This window comes from Oncorhynchus masou, chromosome 11 (genome assembly GCF_036934945.1).
Source record: "Oncorhynchus masou masou isolate Uvic2021 chromosome 11, UVic_Omas_1.1, whole genome shotgun sequence".
In the NCBI taxonomy this organism is placed as follows: Eukaryota; Metazoa; Chordata; class Actinopteri; order Salmoniformes; family Salmonidae; genus Oncorhynchus; species Oncorhynchus masou.
In genome coordinates this window covers 10,554,829-10,574,208 of record NC_088222.1, presented here as the reverse complement: position 1 = coordinate 10,574,208, position 19,380 = coordinate 10,554,829, and the positions used below count along the sequence as shown (strand labels likewise).

At 48.5% G+C, this 19,380-nt stretch overlaps 1 protein-coding gene across 11 annotated transcripts in view; it reads left to right on the top strand.

Moving 5' to 3' along the window:
* The window catches only part of nedd4l (NEDD4 like E3 ubiquitin protein ligase), a 122,617-nt gene that overhangs the window by 32,668 nt on the left and 70,569 nt on the right, over positions 1 to 19,380 (top strand). For 8 of the 11 annotated variants that reach the window (XM_064977358.1, XM_064977359.1, XM_064977352.1 and 5 more), the window contains exon 1: positions 4,709 to 6,284. The exons of the other annotated variants lie outside the window; for them this stretch is intronic. In XM_064977358.1, the coding sequence (XP_064833430.1) occupies positions 4,758 to 6,284 (1,527 nt within the window). In that variant the 5' untranslated portion in view covers positions 4,709 to 4,757. Of the gene's footprint in view, positions 1 to 4,708; positions 6,285 to 19,380 lie in introns of those variants that run through there. 11 annotated transcript variants of the gene reach the window in all.

Below are 19,380 nucleotides of genomic sequence, written 5' to 3'. Positions count from 1 at the left end.
TACAAGGTTTTGTATATATTCCCTGTCATATAAACATCCTTTTCTGCCTCAGTGTAGCCTTTTTAGAAGATCATGAATACAATTACATAAACAAAGGGGACCTGATCCTAGATCAGCATGAATATGGGCCTAGAATGTGTTGCTCTGAGACGTCCAATATGTTAAATGGAGGCCTGCTCTTTTCAGTGCTGAACTTCAGACTCTATGGCCCCAGTGTTGTGTGTTTGATGGGGCTTTCCCCTCCAGGACACAATAGTTATCTGTTCTCACTTGGCAGCCAGGACTGACTTGGTTATAAAGAGACTATTTATTGCCTATGCAGTTACTCCTAAATGATTATGTAATCATTTTGTAGTCTTAATTTCTTTTCACATAAGAAATGCTGGGAATGTGATTTCTTTTCCATCTAAAATGTCTTGCATTCTTGAGGCCTGTAGACTACAGTGTCCTCTGTCTCCTTGACGATGATATTGAAATCTTCCTCTAATGTTACCTGCCATAGATTACTAATATTAAAAGGCAGTTAAATTAAGGCCTGATCCAGTTTCTCTGATCTGTTTCCTGTTGACTAGAGAGAGACAAGATCTGTTTCCTGTTGACTAGAGAGAGACAAGATCTGTTTCCTGTTGACTAGAGAGAGACAAGATCTGTTTCCTGTTGACTGGAGAGAGAGAGAATATCTGTTTCCTGTTGACTAGTGAGAGACAAGATCTGTTTCCTGTTGACTAGTGAGAGACAAGATCTGTTGACTAGAGAGAGAGAGAGAATATCTGTTTCCTGTTGACTAGAGAGAGACCAGATCTGTTTCCTGTTGACTAGAGAGAGAGAGAATACATCTCCCTGGGAATGTTTTGTACCACTTGATGGTGTCGTGGGGAAATGTCTGCCTGTCTGCCTGTCTGCCTGTCTGTCTGCCTGCCTGCCTGTCTGCCTGTCTGCCTGTCTGTCTGTCTGCCTGCCTGCCTGCCTGTCTGCCTGTCTGCCTGTCTGCCTGTCTGCCTGCCTGCCTGCCTGCCTGCCTGCCTGCCTGTCTGCCTGTCTGCCTGTCTGCCTGCCTGTCTGCCTGTCTGTCTGCCTGCCTGTGTTCAGTCTTCTCGCAACATAAAGAGAAGGACGGTTGCTTGTAGTGCTGACTTTGCTCTCTGTCTTGTCTTGGGACAGTCTCTCTGTTGCAGGGACAGGGAGTGTAATGGCAGCCTCCAGCCAGTCTCTTCCCTCATAAGTCTGAGGAGGGAGTATGGCCACTCTAAATGTTCCCCCTAGAGGGTCTCGTTGCTCTGACACAAAGGAACATAGATTGTGGTTCTTTTGACTTGTCTTTCACATGCAGCTGATGGTCATACAGATTGTGTGGTCGTCCGGAAGCTGTCAGGTTGTGGATTAGGGGAACTTCTGATTCCATGCAGCCAGAGAGAGAATGGACAAAGCTTGTGATATGGTTTGAGAGGCATATGTACAGTAACCATAGTGGCTGCTTTGTTCTGGTGGCTATCTGGCTATGACAGCAGCAGCTGAGCCACGTAGTCTCCCTCCCCTGTGTGTCTGACACACACCACACCACACACACAAAATGATAGCAGCCTGATATCTTGTGCGTCAGAAAGAGAAGAGGGGGCACAAATAAAAAAATGTCCCAGATTGTGAGAGGGGGATTGTTTCCAAACACACCAAGGGCCCATGGAGAGCCTGACTGGTGGCCCCCTTGGAGCTAAGAATGGGCAGGCTGCATGGCGTAAAGCATTACCGTTGAATCAGTGTCAAACCCAGTGTCATCATATCTGACATTTTCCAATCAACAACACACACAGAGGGAGGTTTTATAACCAGCATTTGCCCTCATTTGCAGTCCTGTTGTACACTGGGCCTTTCAGCACCAGAGCAGAGGCAGGAGCTTGGCTTGTTTTCCACTGTGGACCGTGACAGAAGACAGCTGCTTATTATCAGTAGTGACCGAGGCTGTGGATCCGTAACCTCCCTCTCCCGCCCCTCTGGATCCCTTTCCCCACAGAGCTAAAGATCTGAGTCACGTTCTGTGTTTCTTTACCTCTACTTGTACATCGTTGTAGTCAACACTCCCCTCACATTTCTCACTGTCAATTGTGAAATGATAATTCTCTAGATTTCACCAACCATTTGATCTCAATCAGTTTCATATGTATTTAGATCTGTTGTTGTTGTAATATGAGTCTTTTAAACGTCTGTCTCCAAAGATAAACACACAGAGAGCAGTTTCACAACCACTGACTGTCAGCATGCAGGCTACCACTGTGTACATGCATTGTCATGCAGGTTACCACTGTGTACATGTATTGTTGTGCAGGCTACCACTGTGTACATGTATTGTCGTGCAGGCTACCACTGTGTACGTGCATCGTCATGCAGGCTAACCCTGAGTACGTGCATCGTCATGCAGGCTAACCCTGAGTACGTGCATCGTCAGGCAGGCGAACCCTGAGTACGTGTATTGCCAGGCAGGCTAACCCTGAGTACGTGTATTGTCAGGCAGGCTAACCCTGAGTACGTGTGTTGTCACGCAGGCGAACCCTGAGTACGTGTATTGCCAGGCAGGCTAACCCTGAGTACGTGTATTGTCAGGCAGGCGAACCCTGAGTACGTGTGTTGTCACGCAGGCGAACCCTGAGTACGTGTATTGTCACGCAGGCGAACCCTGAGTACGTGTATTGTCACGCAGGCGAACCCTGAGTACGTGTATTGTCACGCAGGCGAACCCTGAGTACGTGTATTGCCACGCAGGCGAACCCTGAGTACGTGTATTGCCGTGCAGGCGAACCCTGAGTACGTGTATTGCCACGCAGGCTAACCCTGAGTACGTGTATTGCCGCGCAGGCTAACCCTGAGTACGTGTATTGCCGTGCAGGCTAACCCTGAGTACGTGTATTGCCAGGCAGGCTAACCCTGAGTACGTGTATTGCCAGGCAGGCTAACCCTGAGTACGTGTATTGCCGTGCAGGCGAACCCTGAGTACGTGTATTGTCAGGCAGGCTAACCCTGAGTACGTGTATTGCCGTGGAGGCTAACCCTGAGTACGTGTATTGCCGTGGAGGCGAACCCTGAGTACGTGTATTGCCAGGCAGGCGAACCCTGAGTACGTGTATTGTCAGGCAGGCTTAACCATGAGCACGTGTATTGTCAGGCAGGCTTAACCATGAGCACGTGTATTGTCAGGCAGGCTTAACCATGAGCACGTGTATTGTCAGGCAGGCTAACCCTGAGTCCGTGTATTGTCAGGCAGGCTAACCCTGAGTACGTGTATTGTCAGGCAGGCTAACCCTGAGTGCGTGTATTGTCAGGCAGGCTAACCCTGAGTACGTGTATTGTCAGGCAGGCTAACCCTGAGTACGTGTATTGTCAGGCAGGCTAACCCTGAGTACGTGTATTGTCAGGCAGGCTAACCCTGAGTGCGTGTATTGTCAGGCAGGCGAACCCTGAGTATGTGTATTGTCAGGCAGGCTAACCCTGAGTCCGTGTATTGTCAGGCAGGCTAACCCTGAGTACGTGTATTGTCAGGCAGGCTAACCCTGAGTCCGTGTATTGTCAGGCAGGCGAACCCTGAGTGCGTGTATTGTCAGGCAGGCTAACTCTTTCAGTTGCAGAATCAGAGGAATCCTTTAACATCTTGGCTCTGTTTTTTCACTGTGAACTGGGAAGGAACACAGCTGCTTAATATCTTCAGTGACACAGAAATTAAGTCAATCTGGAGGTCGTGGGGTGGGAATTTTGGGGGTTGAGTAACTTGGCAGAGTATTTCAGTGTCTTTGTGTGTTAGCTGACACTACCTGATGTGGTGGGTAGGTGGCCACCTCAGAGAAGGAGTTCTAGTTGGACTGGTGTTGGAGCCGAGGACGACGAGTTTAGAGACTGTTCCTGTCTTCTCGGCCCCTGTGTTTGTTCTGAAAGGGGAGGACTGGGGTCGAGTAAGATGGCGTTGTGTAACTGTCTTCTCGGCCCCTGTCGTCCCGAGCCCAGTGTGTGGGATCTGGGATGAACACTACTACAATAGATTTATGGCCCTGTCAAGTCTGTGCTGCCTGACTCAGCTCTGTGTCCCCCTCCCACTGGGCCCTGGCCCACTGACGGATAAGGACCAGCTGAGAGACAGGGTGCTATTCAGACCTGGTTTCAAGTTGTTATTTGTTCTCTGTCACATACTTCGAGGGTAACTTGATTGAGCCTGCTTGTCTGAAATAAATACTTTTTGAACCCAGGTCTGGTGCTGTTTCCCCCCCTGGCTCCGTTTAGGCTGGGGGCGGTGACACACTCACACAAACGGGGGGTGGAGGGTGGAGAGCAGTCACATGACCACGGCCACCCTACCCTCACCTCATGGGCAGGAGCGCCGGGTGCCCTTATCCAATCATGCCTGGAATGCTGCTTGTCACTTGGGCTATTTCTGCTGTCTGTCGCTATTGCTAGACTGTCCAGTGCTAACAGTTTGGCAGATTTCATCTCTTTTTTTGTTGTTGTTGTTTGTTTCCGTCTTGTTTCTACCTCTCGCTTTCTTTTCCTCTCGTGTCTCTCTCATCCCCCTTTTTGCCTGGAGTTTGTAGCTTGGAGTTTCCCTGGCACTGCCTCTCTTGTTATTGTGCTGACTCGCTGCTCCTCTTTCCTCCAGCTCTGCTGTTCACTGTGGGAGGGAGCGAGAGAAAAAAAGATAGAGGGAGGGAGGGGAGAAAGGGGATCAGCCAGTTGAGAAGTGGGCGCCTGGATCAGACACTGAGACAGAGCAGGAGGTGAACATGTCTCACCGGCTGCGTCTGTACTTTGGCTCTGGCCGCAGCAACACAGCTCCAGAAATGGAGGAGCTGGAAGGGCCGTCCCAGGCCCAGACCCAGGACGGCAACGATGTCGCCATGACATTCCACATGCAGCAGCCTCACCGGCCTCAGCGCTGGAGCAGCCCAGAATCAACTACCTTCTCCTGGTGTCCTGAGAGAGATCTGCCTATGAGTGCCTTCTCTGTGCCTTGGCAACGGCCTGAGAGAGGGATCTACTTTGGGCCTCGTCCTGTATCTGAGAGCCCCCTGGCTGGTCATGGAGGTCCTGGAGACTCCTCACTCAAACGAAGCTCCTCCATGTTTATACCCCAGCTGACTTCTGCCGAGCCACGGCCCACAAAGAGTTCCTCTATGCAGATCTCCCTCCAACGGTCCTCCGGTCCTGGGCCTGTTGGAGCTGAAGAGCCACCGCCATGTCCGCCACCCAGCTACACCCCGGGACCTGCTCCGGCCTACACAGAACCAGACAGGAACTACCACTACGCTCTACCACCACCACCTCACTACAGCCGAGAGGCTTCATCTACGGTCAGTTCACCACCTCACTACAGCAGAGACGTTTCATCTACGGTCAGTTCACCACCACCTCACTACAGCCGAGACGCTTCATCTACGGTCAGTTCACCACCACCTCACTACAGCCGAGAGGCTTCATCTACGGTCAGTTCATCACCTCACTACAGCCGAGATGCTTCATCTACGGTCAGTTCACCACCACCTCACTACAGCCGAGAGGCTTCATCTACGGTCAGTTCATCACCTCACTACAGCCGAGATGCTTCAGTGAGCTACAGTTCTGCCATGCCTCATAATGGGAATCGACAGCCCACAGAGCCGGCTCAACCCAAGCGAAGGGTTTTCTGCGTCACACCCCAAGATGGCTCAAACTCAAGCGGTCAGGTCAGCTCAGCTATGTCTAACGGAAATGGAGGCTCACCGGGAATCAGCATCGGAGGCTTCCACATCTCAAGGAACTCCTCAGATGGATCTGAAGTCCAGCAGTTCAGGATCGGCTATGGCTCTGGCAATCAAGGAGCTGGGCCCTGCCGCTGGTCCGTCCAGCAGCAGAACTCTGACCCGGGCCAACCTGGCACCACTCAAAGGCGGCTTGTGTTCCAGCTTGGACAGCAGGACCAAGCCAGACAGGCCAACAATATGAACCTTGTGGCCACTAGTGAGCCCACCGATCTGGGTTTCACTGGCTCCAAGGGAGGGCGTGTTGTACGTTACCCCAAGATCCGGCTGGAGAGAAGCTCCTCGCATCAGCGGCTGCCCCGTGGGAACCACCAGACATTCGGTGATGTTGGGGATCCTCAGGGCATTGAAGGAAACCCTTCAGAGATGGACGGTCAAAGTATGGATATTGAAGATGGCTGTACTTTCAACATCAGGAGAGAACCCCGCAAGCAGCAGCCTCACTTCAAGATTTCTTTCAGTCAGAATGGTGATCCCCCTACTGTACAGGATATAAGCCTGGGAAATGGTCAGGTAATGATTATTGGAAGTATACATATCATTATGGTAGTGTATTTTAAAGTTTACACACAAGCTTTGAAGTATTTCAAAAAGTTTTTGCAATGTATTGGTGTCTGCAATTTGAGAAGTAGCCTGTATTTGAGTTAATCGAGTAATCAAGAATTCAGATGGTTTCAAAGGCATCTGAGAGTCTGTGAATGTTCTAAACACATGAAAAACAGTTTATTTATAGAAATATATTTGTTATTGCTCACCAGACAGTAAATCAAATCCAATTTTATTTGTCACATGCGCTTACTGTGAAATGCCTACTTCCAACAATGCAGTTCAAGAAATAGACTTAAGAAAATATTTACTAAATAAATTATTTTGATTTTGATTTTGATTTTTTTTTTAATAACAGGAAAATGACAAAACAGTAATGAGGTTATATAGGGAGTACCAGTACCAAGTCAGTGTGTGGGGCTACAGGTTAGTTGAGGTAAAGTGACAATGCATAGATAATAAACAGCAGTGTAAAGTAGCAGCAGTGTAAAAACGAAGGGGGGGGTCAATGTAATAGTCTGGGTGGCCATTTTTTATTAATTGTTCATCAGTCTCATGGCTTGGGGGTGTAAGCTGTTAAGGAGCTTTTTGGACCTAGACTTGGCACTCTGGTATCCCTTGCCGTGTGGTAGCAGAGAGAACAGTCCATGACTTGGGTGGTTTTCTGGGCCTTCCTCTGACACCGCCTAGTATATGGGTCCTGGATGTCAGGAAGCTTCGCCCCAGTGATGCCTTACGGTTAGTAGTGATTGGGGGGGGGGTCAATTCAGTTACATATTGGTATATTATTGATACTTTGACTCCAAGTATTGCGTTGTAAAATAATAAATAAAATAAAAATGCATGCCTGCCTTGCGGCTGGGCGGGAAGGGGGTGGTCACATTCTGGGAAGTGAGAATGTCAAGTAGCCCCAAGGCAGCCTGGCCAGGAGCTGCTGCTGGTCTCCACTGCACCGGCTTTTATTTCATTTCACAACCACAGGCATGTGAACTTTTACACACTTAGATGGAGTCTCATTCACTAGGAAAACCCGAGGAAAACAAATGGTAGACGGGCTTTGGGAACTAGTGTTCAACACACGCACACAATTGTTGCCCAGCCCACTCACTTCATTGTCTTTACGTTGAGGTAATTAGTAACGTAACCTAACGTAGCAGTCGTAAAAGAAACGCCTGACCGGCACAAGAATATATAAAAAAACTTTTCAGAGGTTCTCTTCTGCACTGTTCAACCAGTTCAGTAAATGTGGAGGAGGAGTTCAGATGGAGGGTCGTCTTGGTAACGTCCAAGAGGGGAAGTATTGTCACAGGCTCTCCATTTCTCCAGAAAACTCGATGCAGCTGGTTGTCTTCTAACCCTGCAGAGGGTGAGGTAATAAATAGGAACAAACACCCCCACAGCCTCTTTAAGATCTGGCTGTGCTTGTGCTATCTTTAGATCTGCTTGAAAGAGGCATGTCTCCTATGGCCTGGGTTGGCCTGGGTCGGTGTGGGGTCTCCTATGGCCTGGGTCGGTGTGGGGTCTCCTATGGTGTGGGTCGGTGTGGCGTCTCCTATGGCCTGGGTCAGTGTGGGTCGGTGTGGCGTCTCCTATGGCCTGGGTCGGTGTGGGTCGGTGTGGCGTCTCCTATGGTATGGGTCGGTGTGGCGTCTCCTATGGCCTGGGTCGGTGTGGCGTCTCCTATGGCCTGGGTCGGTGTGGCGTCTCCTATGGCCTGGGTCGGTGTGGCGTCTCCTATGGCCTGGGTCGGTGTGGCGTCTCCTATGGCCTGGGTCGGTGTAGGTTGGTGTGGCGTCTCCTATGGTGTGGGTCGGTGTGGCGTCTCCTATGGCCTTGGTTGGTGTGGCGTCTCCTATGGCCTTGGTTGGTGTGGCGTCTCCTATGGCCTGGGTCGGTGTGGCGTCTCCTATGGCCTGGGTTGGCCTGGGTCGGTGTGGCGTCTCCTATGGCCTGGGTTGGCCTGGGTCGGTGTGGCTTCTCCTATGGCCTGGGTCGGTGTGGCGTCTCCTATGGTGTGGGTCGGTGTGGCATCTCCTATGGCCTGGGTCGGTGTGGCATCTCCTATGGCCTGGGTCGGTGTGGCGTCTCCTATGGTATGGGTCGGTGTGGCGTCTCCTATGGTATGGGTCGGTGTGGCGTCTCCTATGGCCTTGGTTGGTGTGGCGTCTCCTATGGTGTGGGTCGGTGTGACGTCTCCTATGGTATGGGTCGGTGTGGCGTCTCCTATGGCCTGGGTTGGTATGGGTTGGTGTGGCCTCTCCTATGGTATGGGTTGGTGTGGCGTCTCCTATGGTATGGGTTGGTGTGGCGTCTCCTATGGTATGGGTTGGTGTGGCGTCTCCTATGGTATGGGTTGGTGTGGTGTCTCCTATGGTCTGGGTTGGTATGGGTCGGTGTGGCGTCTCTTATGGCCTGGTTTGGTATGGGTCGGTGTGGCCTCTCCTATGGTATGGGTTGGTGTGGCGTCTCCTATGGTATGGTTGGTGTGGCGCCTCCTATGGCCTAGGTTGGTATGGGTCGATGTGGCGTCTCCTATGGCCTGGGTTGGTATGGGTCGGTGTGGTGTCTCCTATGGCCTGGTTTGGTATGGGTTGGTGTGGCGTCTCCTATGGCCTGGGTTGGTGTGGCGTCTCCTATGGCCTAGGTTGGTATGGGTCGGTATGGCGTCTCCTATGGCCTGGGTTGGTATGGCGTCTCCTATGGTCTGGGTTGGTATGGGTCGGTGTGGCCTCTCCTATGGTATGGGTTGGTGTGGCGTCTCCTATGGCCTGGGTTGGTATGGGTCGGTGTGGCGTCTCCTATGGCCTGATTTGGTATGGGTCGGTGTGGCCTCTCCTATGGTATGGGTTGGTGTGGCGTCTCCTATGGCCTTGGTTGGTGTGGCGTCTCCTATGGCCTTGGTTGGTGTGGCGTCTCCTATGGCCTTGGTTGGTGTGGCGTCTCCTATGGCCTTGGTTTGTGTGGCGTCTCCTATGGCCTTGGTTTGTGTGGCGTCTCCTATGGCCTTGGTCGGTGTGGCGTCTCCTATGGCCTGGGTCGGTGTGGCGTCTCCTATGGCCTGGGTTGGCCTGGGTCTGTGTGGCGTCTCCTATGGTGTGGGTCGGTGTGGCGTCTCCTATGGCCTGGGTCGGTGTGGCGTCTCCTATGGTATGGGTTGGTGTGGCGTCTCCTATGGCCTTGGTTGGTGTGGCGTCTCCTATGGTGTGGGTCGGTGTGACGTCTCCTATGGTATGGGTCGGTGTGGCGTCTCCTATGGCCTGGGTTGGTATGGGTCGGTGTGGCCTCTCCTATGGTATGAGTTGGTGTGGCGTCTCCTATGGTCTGGGTTGGTATGGGTCGGTGTGGCGTCTCCTATGGTCTGGGTTGGTATGGGTCGGTGTGGCGTCTCCTATGGCCTGGTTTGGTATGGGTCGGTGTGGCCTCTCCTATGGTATGGTTGGTGTGGCGCCTCCTATGGCCTAGGTTGGTATGGGTCGATGTGGCGTCTCCTATGGCCTGGGTTGGTATGGGTCGGTGTGGCGTCTCCTATGGCCTGGGTTGGTGTGGCGTCTCCTATGGCCTAGGTTGGTATGGGTCGGTATGGCGTCTCCTATGGTCTGGGTTGGTATGGGTCGGTGTGGCGTTTCCTATGGCCTGGTTTGGTATGGGTCGGTGTGGCGTCTCCTATGGCCTAGGTTGGTATGAGGTCTCCTATGGCCTAGGTTGGTATGGGTCGGTGTGGCGTCTCCTATGGCCTAGGTTGGTATGGGTCGGTGTGGCGTCTCCTATGGCCTAGGTTGGTATGGGTCGGTGTGGCGTCTCCTATGGGTTGGTATGGGTCGGTGTGGCGTCTCCTATGGCCTGGGTTGGTATGGGTCGGTGTGGCGTCTCCTATGGCCTAGGTTGGTATGGGTCGGTGTGGCCTCTCCTATGGTCTGGGTCGGTGTGGCGTTTCCTATGGTCTGGGTCGGTGTGGCGTTTCCTATGGGTCGGTGTGGCTCCCTGAGAACAGTTGCCCTTTCTGGGTGATTCAGATCTGATATCATTATGACTCCATAGTGATTATTAAAGAAGTTTAACAAGCTATCAATATCAGCATTTGGTTATAGCTTTGAGTCTTTCATAAAGCTGTAAATAATCAACTGTATCTACTTACTATAGCAGAAGAGTACACTACTAAACGACTCTCCATTTCCTAACCAATAAAATTTGATTTGAGATACAGATCTAACAGCATTTAAACTGTTTCTCACTCGTCGAAAACATAGGCCTCTCAAACCTGTTGTTGTTGTTCTCTGTAGTGTGTAGCTTGGTATTTAGACTATCTAATGGCCACTGTGTCAGGATAGGACCAGAATCATCCAGAACTCTTACTAGAGTCTGCCACCCCTCTTTAGTTGCATCTTGATGAGGTGTATCAGACTATTCCCACTACCAACCAGGATACTGCTACTGGCTGCGAGGTTATATGTCATCACTCAGCTATTTGGACATGTTTTTAATATTACTATTGGACAAGCATTGTCACTTTTTAAGACTGGCTAATGATATTGACATTGAATGGCGTGACTGAACACGTCATAGGCCTATGTTTTGTATGAACCTGTAGTTTGAATGTTCACTCGTGTCAGTGCGTGAGTTGAATTTTAGTTGAGGGTACACGCTAAGTTGGTACAATGGCATACTAAGGAAGGACCTCTTGTTTTGACTGGGCTTATCATTTCAGTGTGATTTTCTAGTGTCTGTATGACTGGTCTCTGCTGACTTTAGCGGCCACTGAAGTCAGAGGAATGTCACCCACCAACTGTTTCAACACTCCTCCCTATACCACATCTCTTCAGAATATTTAGATTTCTTTTGACCAAATATGGAAACAAACAAACAAACAAATATAGCACAATTTTAGCCACTTAACATTCCCTCTACAGAATAAAGTTGACCCGGCTCTCACATATAGGACACTTAACTTTCGGATGTATGGGATTACCTTGATACCCATAGGAGGGGAACCCCCCTTCCCCAGGTGCCCTGTGGTTGCCTGCCTAGTAGGCTAGTGCCCCTGGATATAGAAAAGCACAGTGCGTGTGCCAGGCTGGAGACAGACAGCTTTGCCTATAGAAATAGAATAACTAGAATGGAAAGGGCATCCCCATTCAAGTCAATGTTTTGGGATGGGTGGGCTGGCGGCCATATTTAGTGTACCCATGCCAGGAAGTAATTACATTTCTATAGTTAGGCCTATGCCCTCGCCACAGCCTTAACCCAGACCAGTTCACAGCTAGTGCAGTTGCCATTCACAAAGAGCGTTGACCAACTGGCTGGCTGGCTGTCACGAGGCTATATTAGCTTGGGGGTCTCCAATGTTATTTTTGTCAATATGCATGTGCTGTGCCGGGGGCTGGGGAGGGAATTGTTGTCGGAGCTTTTTCAGGCACCTTGTGGGGGTTGCATGGCATTGTAACTCAACCTAACCCCACACGGGCTTTTCCAGTGAATAGGTTAGGCCTTATTGTACAGGCCTTTTTTTTTCTCCTGACGCTCAGCTGAAAAAACAGCCTGCTGTTTGATCCCTGATTGTCTACTGACCCTAACCCTCATTCTCTCCTTCCAGTCTGTTGTCTCTCTCGCTCTCGCTCTCTCTCTCTCTCTATTCAATTTCAATATAGGGGGCTTTATTGGCATGGGAAGCAAGTGAAATAGATAATAAAATGTATTTACAATTTTTTTTTCTACAGTAAACATTACACTCACAAAAGTTCCAAACGAATAAAGACATTTCAAATGTCATTATGTGTATATATACAGTGTTGTAATAATGTGCAAATATTTAAAGTACAAAAGGGAATATAAATTAACATCAATATACAGTTGAAGTCGGAAGTTTACATACACTTAGGTTGGAGTCATTAAAACTCGGTTTCAACCACTCCACAAATTTCTTGTTAACAAACTATAGTTTAGGCAAGTCGGTTAGGACATCTACTTTGTGCATGACACAAGTCATTTTTCAAACAATTGTTTAGACAGATTATTTAATTTATAATTCACAGTATCACAATTCCAGTGGGTCAGAAGTTTACATACACTAAGTTGACTGTGCCTTTAAACAACTTGGAAAATTCCAGAAAATGATGTCATGGCTTTAGAAGCTTCTGATAGGCTAATTGACATCATTTGTGTCAGTTGGAGGTGTACCTGTGGATGTCTTTCAAGGCCTACCTTCACACTCAGTGCCTCTTTGCTTAACATCATGGGACAATTATTTATTGTAGGAAGCTTGTGGAAGACTACCCAAAACGTTTGACCCAAGTTAAACAATTTAAAGGCAATGCTACCAAATACTAATTGAGTATATGTAAACTTCTGACCCACTGGGAATGTGATTAAAGAAATAAAAACTGAAATTAATAATTCTCTCTACTATTATTCTGACATTTCACATTCTTAAAATAAAGTGGTGATCCTAACTGACCTAAGACAGGGAATGTTTACTAGGATTAAATGTCAGGAGTTGTGAAAAACTGAGTTTAAATGTATTTGGCTAAGGTGTATGTAAACGTCCGACTTCAACTGTAGGTTGTATTTACGATGTTTGTTCTTCACTGGTTGCCCTTGTGACAACGGGTCACAATAGATATGGGAATTTATCGAAATTTGATTTGTTTTCAAGTTCTTTGTGGGTCTGTGTAATCTGAGGGAAAAAATGTGTCTATGCTCAAACACTTGGCAGAAGGTTAGTAAGTACAGCTCAGTTTCCACCTCATTTTGTGGGCAGTGTGCACATTGACTGTCTTCTCTTGAGAGCCAGGTCTGCCTACGGTGGCCTTTCTCAATATCAAGGCTATGCTCACTGAGTCTGTACATAGTCAAATATTTCCTTTATTTTGGGTCAGTCACAGTGGTCAGGTATTCTGTCACTGTGTACTCTCTGTTTATGGCGAAAAAGCATTCTAGTTTGTTCTGTTTTTTTTGTAAATTGTAAATTGTTTCAAGTAATTATCTTTTTGTTTTCTCATGATTTGGTTGGAACTAATTGTATTGCTGTCCTGGGGCTTTGTTGGGTGTGTTTGTGAATAGAGCCCCAGGACCAGCTTGCTTAGGGGACTCTTCTCCAGGTTAAGTTCTCTGTAGGTGATGACTTTGTTATGGAATGTTTGGGAATTGCTTCCTTTTAGTTGGTTGTAGAATGTGACGGCTCTTTTCTGGATTTGGATAATTAGTGGGTATCGGCCTAATTCCGCTCTGCGTGCATTATTTGGTGGTTTATGCAGTACACTGAGGATATTTCTGCAGAATTTTGCATGGAGTCTCTTTAAAGTTGGTGTTTGTCCCATTTTTTTTTTGAATTCTTGGTTGGTCAACGGACCCCAGACCTCACAACCATAAAGGGCAGTGGGTTGTATAACTGATTCAAGTATTTTTAGCCAGATCCTAATTGGTATGTCAAATTTCATGTTCCCTTTGATGGCGGAGAAAGCCCTTGCCTTGTCTCTCAGATCGTTCACAACTAAACTCAGCAAAACATGAAAAGTCCTCTCAACAGTCAACTGCTTTTATTTTCAGCAAACTTAACATGTGTAAATGTTTGTATGAACATAAGATTCAACAACTGAGACCTAAATTGAACAAGTTCCACAGACACGGACTAACAGAACTGGAATAATGTCTTCCTGAAAAAAGGGGTGGTCAAAAGTAACTGTCAGTATCTGGTGTGGCCACCAGCTGCATTAAGTACTGCAGTGCATCTCCTTCTCATGAACTGCACCAGATTTGCCAGTTCTTGCTGTGAGATGTTACCCCACTTTTCCACCAAGGTACCTGCAAGTTCCCGGACATTTCTGGGGGGGAATGGCCCTAGCCCTCATCCTCTGAACCAATTGGTCCCAGATGTGCTCAATGGGATTGAGATCCGGGTTCTACGCTGGCCATGGCAGAACACTGACATTCACATCTTGCAGGAAATCATGCACAGAACGAGCAGTATTTCTGTTGGCGTCATGCTGGAGGATCATGTCAGAAGGAGCCTGCAGGAAGGGTACCACATGAGGGAGAAGGATGTCTTCCCTGTAACACACAGCGTTGAGAATGCCTGAAATGACAGCAAGCTAAGTCCGATGATGCTGTGAAACACCGCCCTAGACCATGATGGACCATCCACGTCCAAATCGATCCCGCTCCAGAGTACAGGCCTCGGTGTAACACTCTTTCCTTGGACAATAAACGCGAATCTGACCATCACCCCTGGTGAGACAAAACCGGGACTCGTCTGTGAAGAGCACTTTTTGCCAGTCCTGTCTGGTCCAGCGACGGTGGGTTTGTGCCCATCGGCCATGTTGTTGCCGGTGATGTCTGGTGAGGACCTGCCTTACAACAGGCCTACAAGCCCCCAGTCCAGCCTCTCAGCCTATTGCGGACAGTCTGAACACTGATGGAGGGATTGTGCGTTCCTGGTGTAACTTGGGCAGTTGTTGTTGCCATCCTGTACCTGTCCCGCAGGATTAATGGTCGAATGTACCGATCTTGTGTAGGTGTTGTTACACGTGGTCTGCCACTGCGATGACGATCAGCTGTCCGTCCTGTCTCCCTGTAGCACTGCTTTAGGTGTCTTACAGTATAGACATTGCAATTTATTGCACTCACCATATCTGCAGTCCTCATGCCTCCTGGCAGCATGCCTAAGGCACGTTCACGCAGATGAGCAGTTACTCTGGGCATATTTCTTTGGGTGTTTTTCAGAGTCCGTAGAAAGGCCTCTTTAGTGTCCTAAGTTTTCATAACTGTGACCTTAATTCCATCATGTCTGTAAACTGTGTATTAACGACCGTTCCACAGGTGCATGTTCATTAATTGTTTATGATTCATTGAACAAGCATGGGAAACAGTGTTTAAACACTTTACAATGAAGATCTGTAAAGTTATTTGGATTTTTACAAATTTTCTTTGAATGACAGGGTCCTGAAAAAGGGTCGCTTCTTTTTTTGCTGAGTTTGTTGAAGTTACCTGTGGCGCTGATGTTTAGGCCGAGGTATGTATAGTTTTTTGTGTACTCTAGGGCAACGGTGTCGAGCTGGAATTTGTATTTGTGTTCCTGGCAATTGGACCTTTTAAGCAACATCATTATTTTTTGTCTTACTGAGATTTACTGTCAGGGCCCAGGTCTGTCAAAATCTGTGCAGAAGATCTAGGTGCTGCTATAGTCCCTCCTGGGTTGGGGATAGAAGCACCAAATCATCCGCAAACAGAAGACGTTTGACTTCATATTTTCATAGGGCCATGTGCTGCAGACTGTTCTAGTGGCCTCACCAATTTCTTGACATACATGTTGAAGAGGGTGGGGTTTAAGCTGCATCCCTGTCTCATCCCCCAGCCCGGTGGAAATAAATTAGTTTTTTTGCCAATTTTAACCGCACACACTTGTTTTTTGTGTACATGTTGTATGTTTTTCCCCCAATGTCACTTTCCAAACATTTGTATAGCAGACCCTCTTACCAAATTGAGTATCAAACCTTTTTGAAATCAACAAAGCATGAGAAGACTTTGCCTTTGTTTTGGTTTGTTTGTTAATTAGGTTGTGCAGGGTGAATACATGGTCTGTCGCGCGGTAATTTTGTAAAAAGCCAATTTGATATTTGCTCAGTACATTGTTTTCACTGAGGAAATGTACAAGTCTGCTGTTAATGTTAATGCAGAGGATTTCCCCAAGTTTGCTGTTGACGCATATCCCACGGTAGTTTTTGGGGTAAAATTTGTCTCCACTTTTGTGGATTGGGGTTATCAGTCCTTGGTTCCAAATATTGGAGAATATATCAGGGCTGAGGATGATGTTAGAGTTTTAGTATAGCCAATTGGAATATGTGGTCTCTAGATTTGATCATTTAATTTACGTTACCATCAACCCCACAGGCCTTTTTTGTGTTGGATGGTTTGTATTTTGTCCTGTAGTTTATTCAATGTAATTGGATAATCCAGTGGGTTCTGGTAGTCTTTAATAGTTGATTCTAAGATTTGTATTTGATCATGTATATTTTTCAGCTGTTTGTTTTTTGTTATAGAGCCAGAAAGGTTGGAGAAGCGGTTTATCCTTACATCTCTGTTTTGGATAGATAACTCTTTGTGTTGTTTGTTTAGAGTTTTCCAATTTTCCCCAGAAGTGGTTAGTCTATGGATTCTTCGATTACATTGAGCTGATTTCTGACGTGCTGTTCCATCTTTTTCCATAGTGAATATCTGTATTATTTTAGTGATTCAACATAGGTCACCCCTTCTATCACCCCCTTCTCCCTCCCTCCCTCCTCCTCCTCCTCCCAGTGAGGACTAATATGCTAACTCCCCCCCTCCCTCCCTCCCTCCCTCCCTCCCTCCCCCTCCCTCCCTCCCTCCCTCCCTCCCTCCCTCCCTCCCTCCCTCCCTCCCTCCCTCCCTCCCTCCCTCCCTCCCAGTGAGGAGTAATATGCTAACTCTCCCTCCCCTACTCCCTCCCTCCCTCCCTCCTCCCAGTGAGGAGTAATATGCTAACTCGCCCTCCCCTACTCCCTCCCTCCCTCCTCCTCGTCCCAGTGAGGAGTAATATGCTAACCCTCCCTCCCTCCCTCCCTCCCTCCCTCCCTCCCTCCCTCCCTCCCTCCCTCCCTCCCTCCCTCCCTCCCTCCCTCCCAGTGAGGAGTAATATGCTAACTCTCCCTCCTCCTCCCAGTGATGAGTAATATGCTAACTCTCCCTCCCCTACTCCCTCCCTCCCTCCCAGTGAGGAGTAATATGCTAACTCTCCCTCCCCTACTCCCTCCCTCCCTCCCAGTGAGGAGTAATATGCTAACTCTCCCTCCCCTACTCCCTCCCTCCCTCCCTCCCTCCCAGTGAGGAGTAATATGCTAACTCTCCCTCCCTCCCTCCCTCCCTCCCTCCCTCCCTCCCTCCCTCCCTCCCTCCCTCCCTCCCTCCCTCCCTCCCTCCCTCCCTCCCTCCCTCCCTCCCTCCCTCCCTCCCTCCCTCCCTCCCCCCCTCCCTCCCAGTGAGGAGTAATATGCTAACTCTCCCTCCCCTACTCCCTCCCTCCCTCCCTCCCTCCCTCCCAGTGAGGAGTAATATGCTAACTCTCCCTCCCTCCCTCCCTCCCTCCCTCCCTCCCTCCCTCCCTCCCTCCCTCCCTCCCTCCCTCCCTCCCTCCCTCCCTCCCTCCCTCCCTCCCTCCCAGTGAGGAGTAATATGCTAACTCTCCCTCCCCCTCCCCTCCTCCTCCTTCCCAGTGAGGAGTAATATGCTAACTCTCCCTCCCCCTCCCCTCCTCCTCCTTCCAGTGCAAGATGGCACATGGAGACAGCTGTAGGCTCAGCTGTGACCCCTGTTGAAAGCAGAAATCTCACCCAATGGTCAGCCTGGCCATATTAGCCTTGTCAGCCATATCTTAAAAGGCACATTATGTGAGCATGACCATGGGAGTCTAATCCTCTACCCAGGCATAAAAACACAAACCCGTATTTACTGTCCAGCATCCACACCACAGACTGTCCCTTTTAGGGCTGTTCTTGGCTAAAACCTTAGTCGACCGAAAGTTGTCTGTTCTTTCGACCAATCGATTGGTCAACATTTTTAAAGGTGTATTTTTCCATCTATAAGACACACCCTATGTGATTTAATAAAATCAACTATATACAGTAGTACTTTATTATTACTAATGAAATAAGGCACAAATGACTCAAGGGAGCCAGAGATAACCAGAAGACAAATACCTGAACCTGACCCGACTATTTTCCTCCCTCTCCTGCTGGCATTCTGCCATTACTCTCCTGAAGTTGCCGGTAAAAGGGCCACACGAGGAGTTGGCAACCTTTTTCATGTGGAATGACCATTTATCTTAACGTTTCTACCGATATGCATGCCAGTTATGGTTTTCATATGCACATTTTACATGACATTGTATAAACCGTGCCAGCACACAAAATGAATACCAGAACCTATTTCAGTCCAAGTCGAGCACTGAGAAGAAGTAATCATGTAGGTCTATTTTATGACGTTTCCACTGAATCAGAGCATAGCATTTTTTTCCCTTTCATGCTGAGTTTTTATCAAAAGGGAGAGAACTGGAAATATTTTTCTAAAAATATTGAGGAACTATTGTCATTCTCAATGTATGTAAAAACAGACTTTGTTTGCCTGCTGTTTGAGGTGAAGAAAACATTACTTTGAGAAGCTCGACAGCTCATAAGTGGTGGTGCATTAAGCCAATCAGAAATACTATCAGATCCCCAAATGGGCAAGTTTATAGGCCTACATTTGCATGCAGGCCAGGTAGCCTATAGGCCTACTTCTATGTATAATCAGGCCAGGTAGCCTATAGGTCTACTTCTATGTATAATCAGGCCAGGTAGCCTATAGGCCTACTTCTATGTATAATCAGGCCAGGTAGCCTATAGGCTTACTTCTATGTATAATCAGGCCAGGTAGCCTATAGGCCTACTTCTATGTATAATCAGGCCAGGTAGCCTATTGGCCTACTTCTATGTATAATCAGGCCAGGTAGCCTATAGGCTTACTTCTATGTATAATCAGGCCAGGTGACCTATAGGCCTACTTCTATGTATAATCAAATAAACCAAAACTTGTTTCTCACAAGTATAGCATAGGTTGTGCACTCTGCAAACAATAAGCCCACAATGAAAACGGGAAGACTGGAATAATAACATTGAATGCATTAAAATAAATACAATCAAATGCAAACAATTCACACAATGAAGTTATGAAACAATGAATGTGCACAAATTGGCGGGAGAGAGCGCATTCTGGAGAGAGCAGCGCATTCTGGAGAGAGCAGCGCATTCTGGAGAGAGCAGCGCATTCTGGAGAGAGCAGCGCATTCTGGAGAGGGCAGCGCATTCTGGAGAGGGCAGCGCATTCTGGAGAGGGCAGCGCATTCTGGAGAGAGCAGCGCATTCTGGAGAGGGCAGCGCATTCTGGAGAGGGCAGCGCATTCTGGAGAGAGCAGCGCATTCTGGAGAGGGCAGCGCATTCTGGAGAGAGCAGCGCGTTCTGGAGAGAGCAGCGCATTCTGGAGAGAGCAGCGCATTCTGGAGAGAGCAGCGCGTTCTGG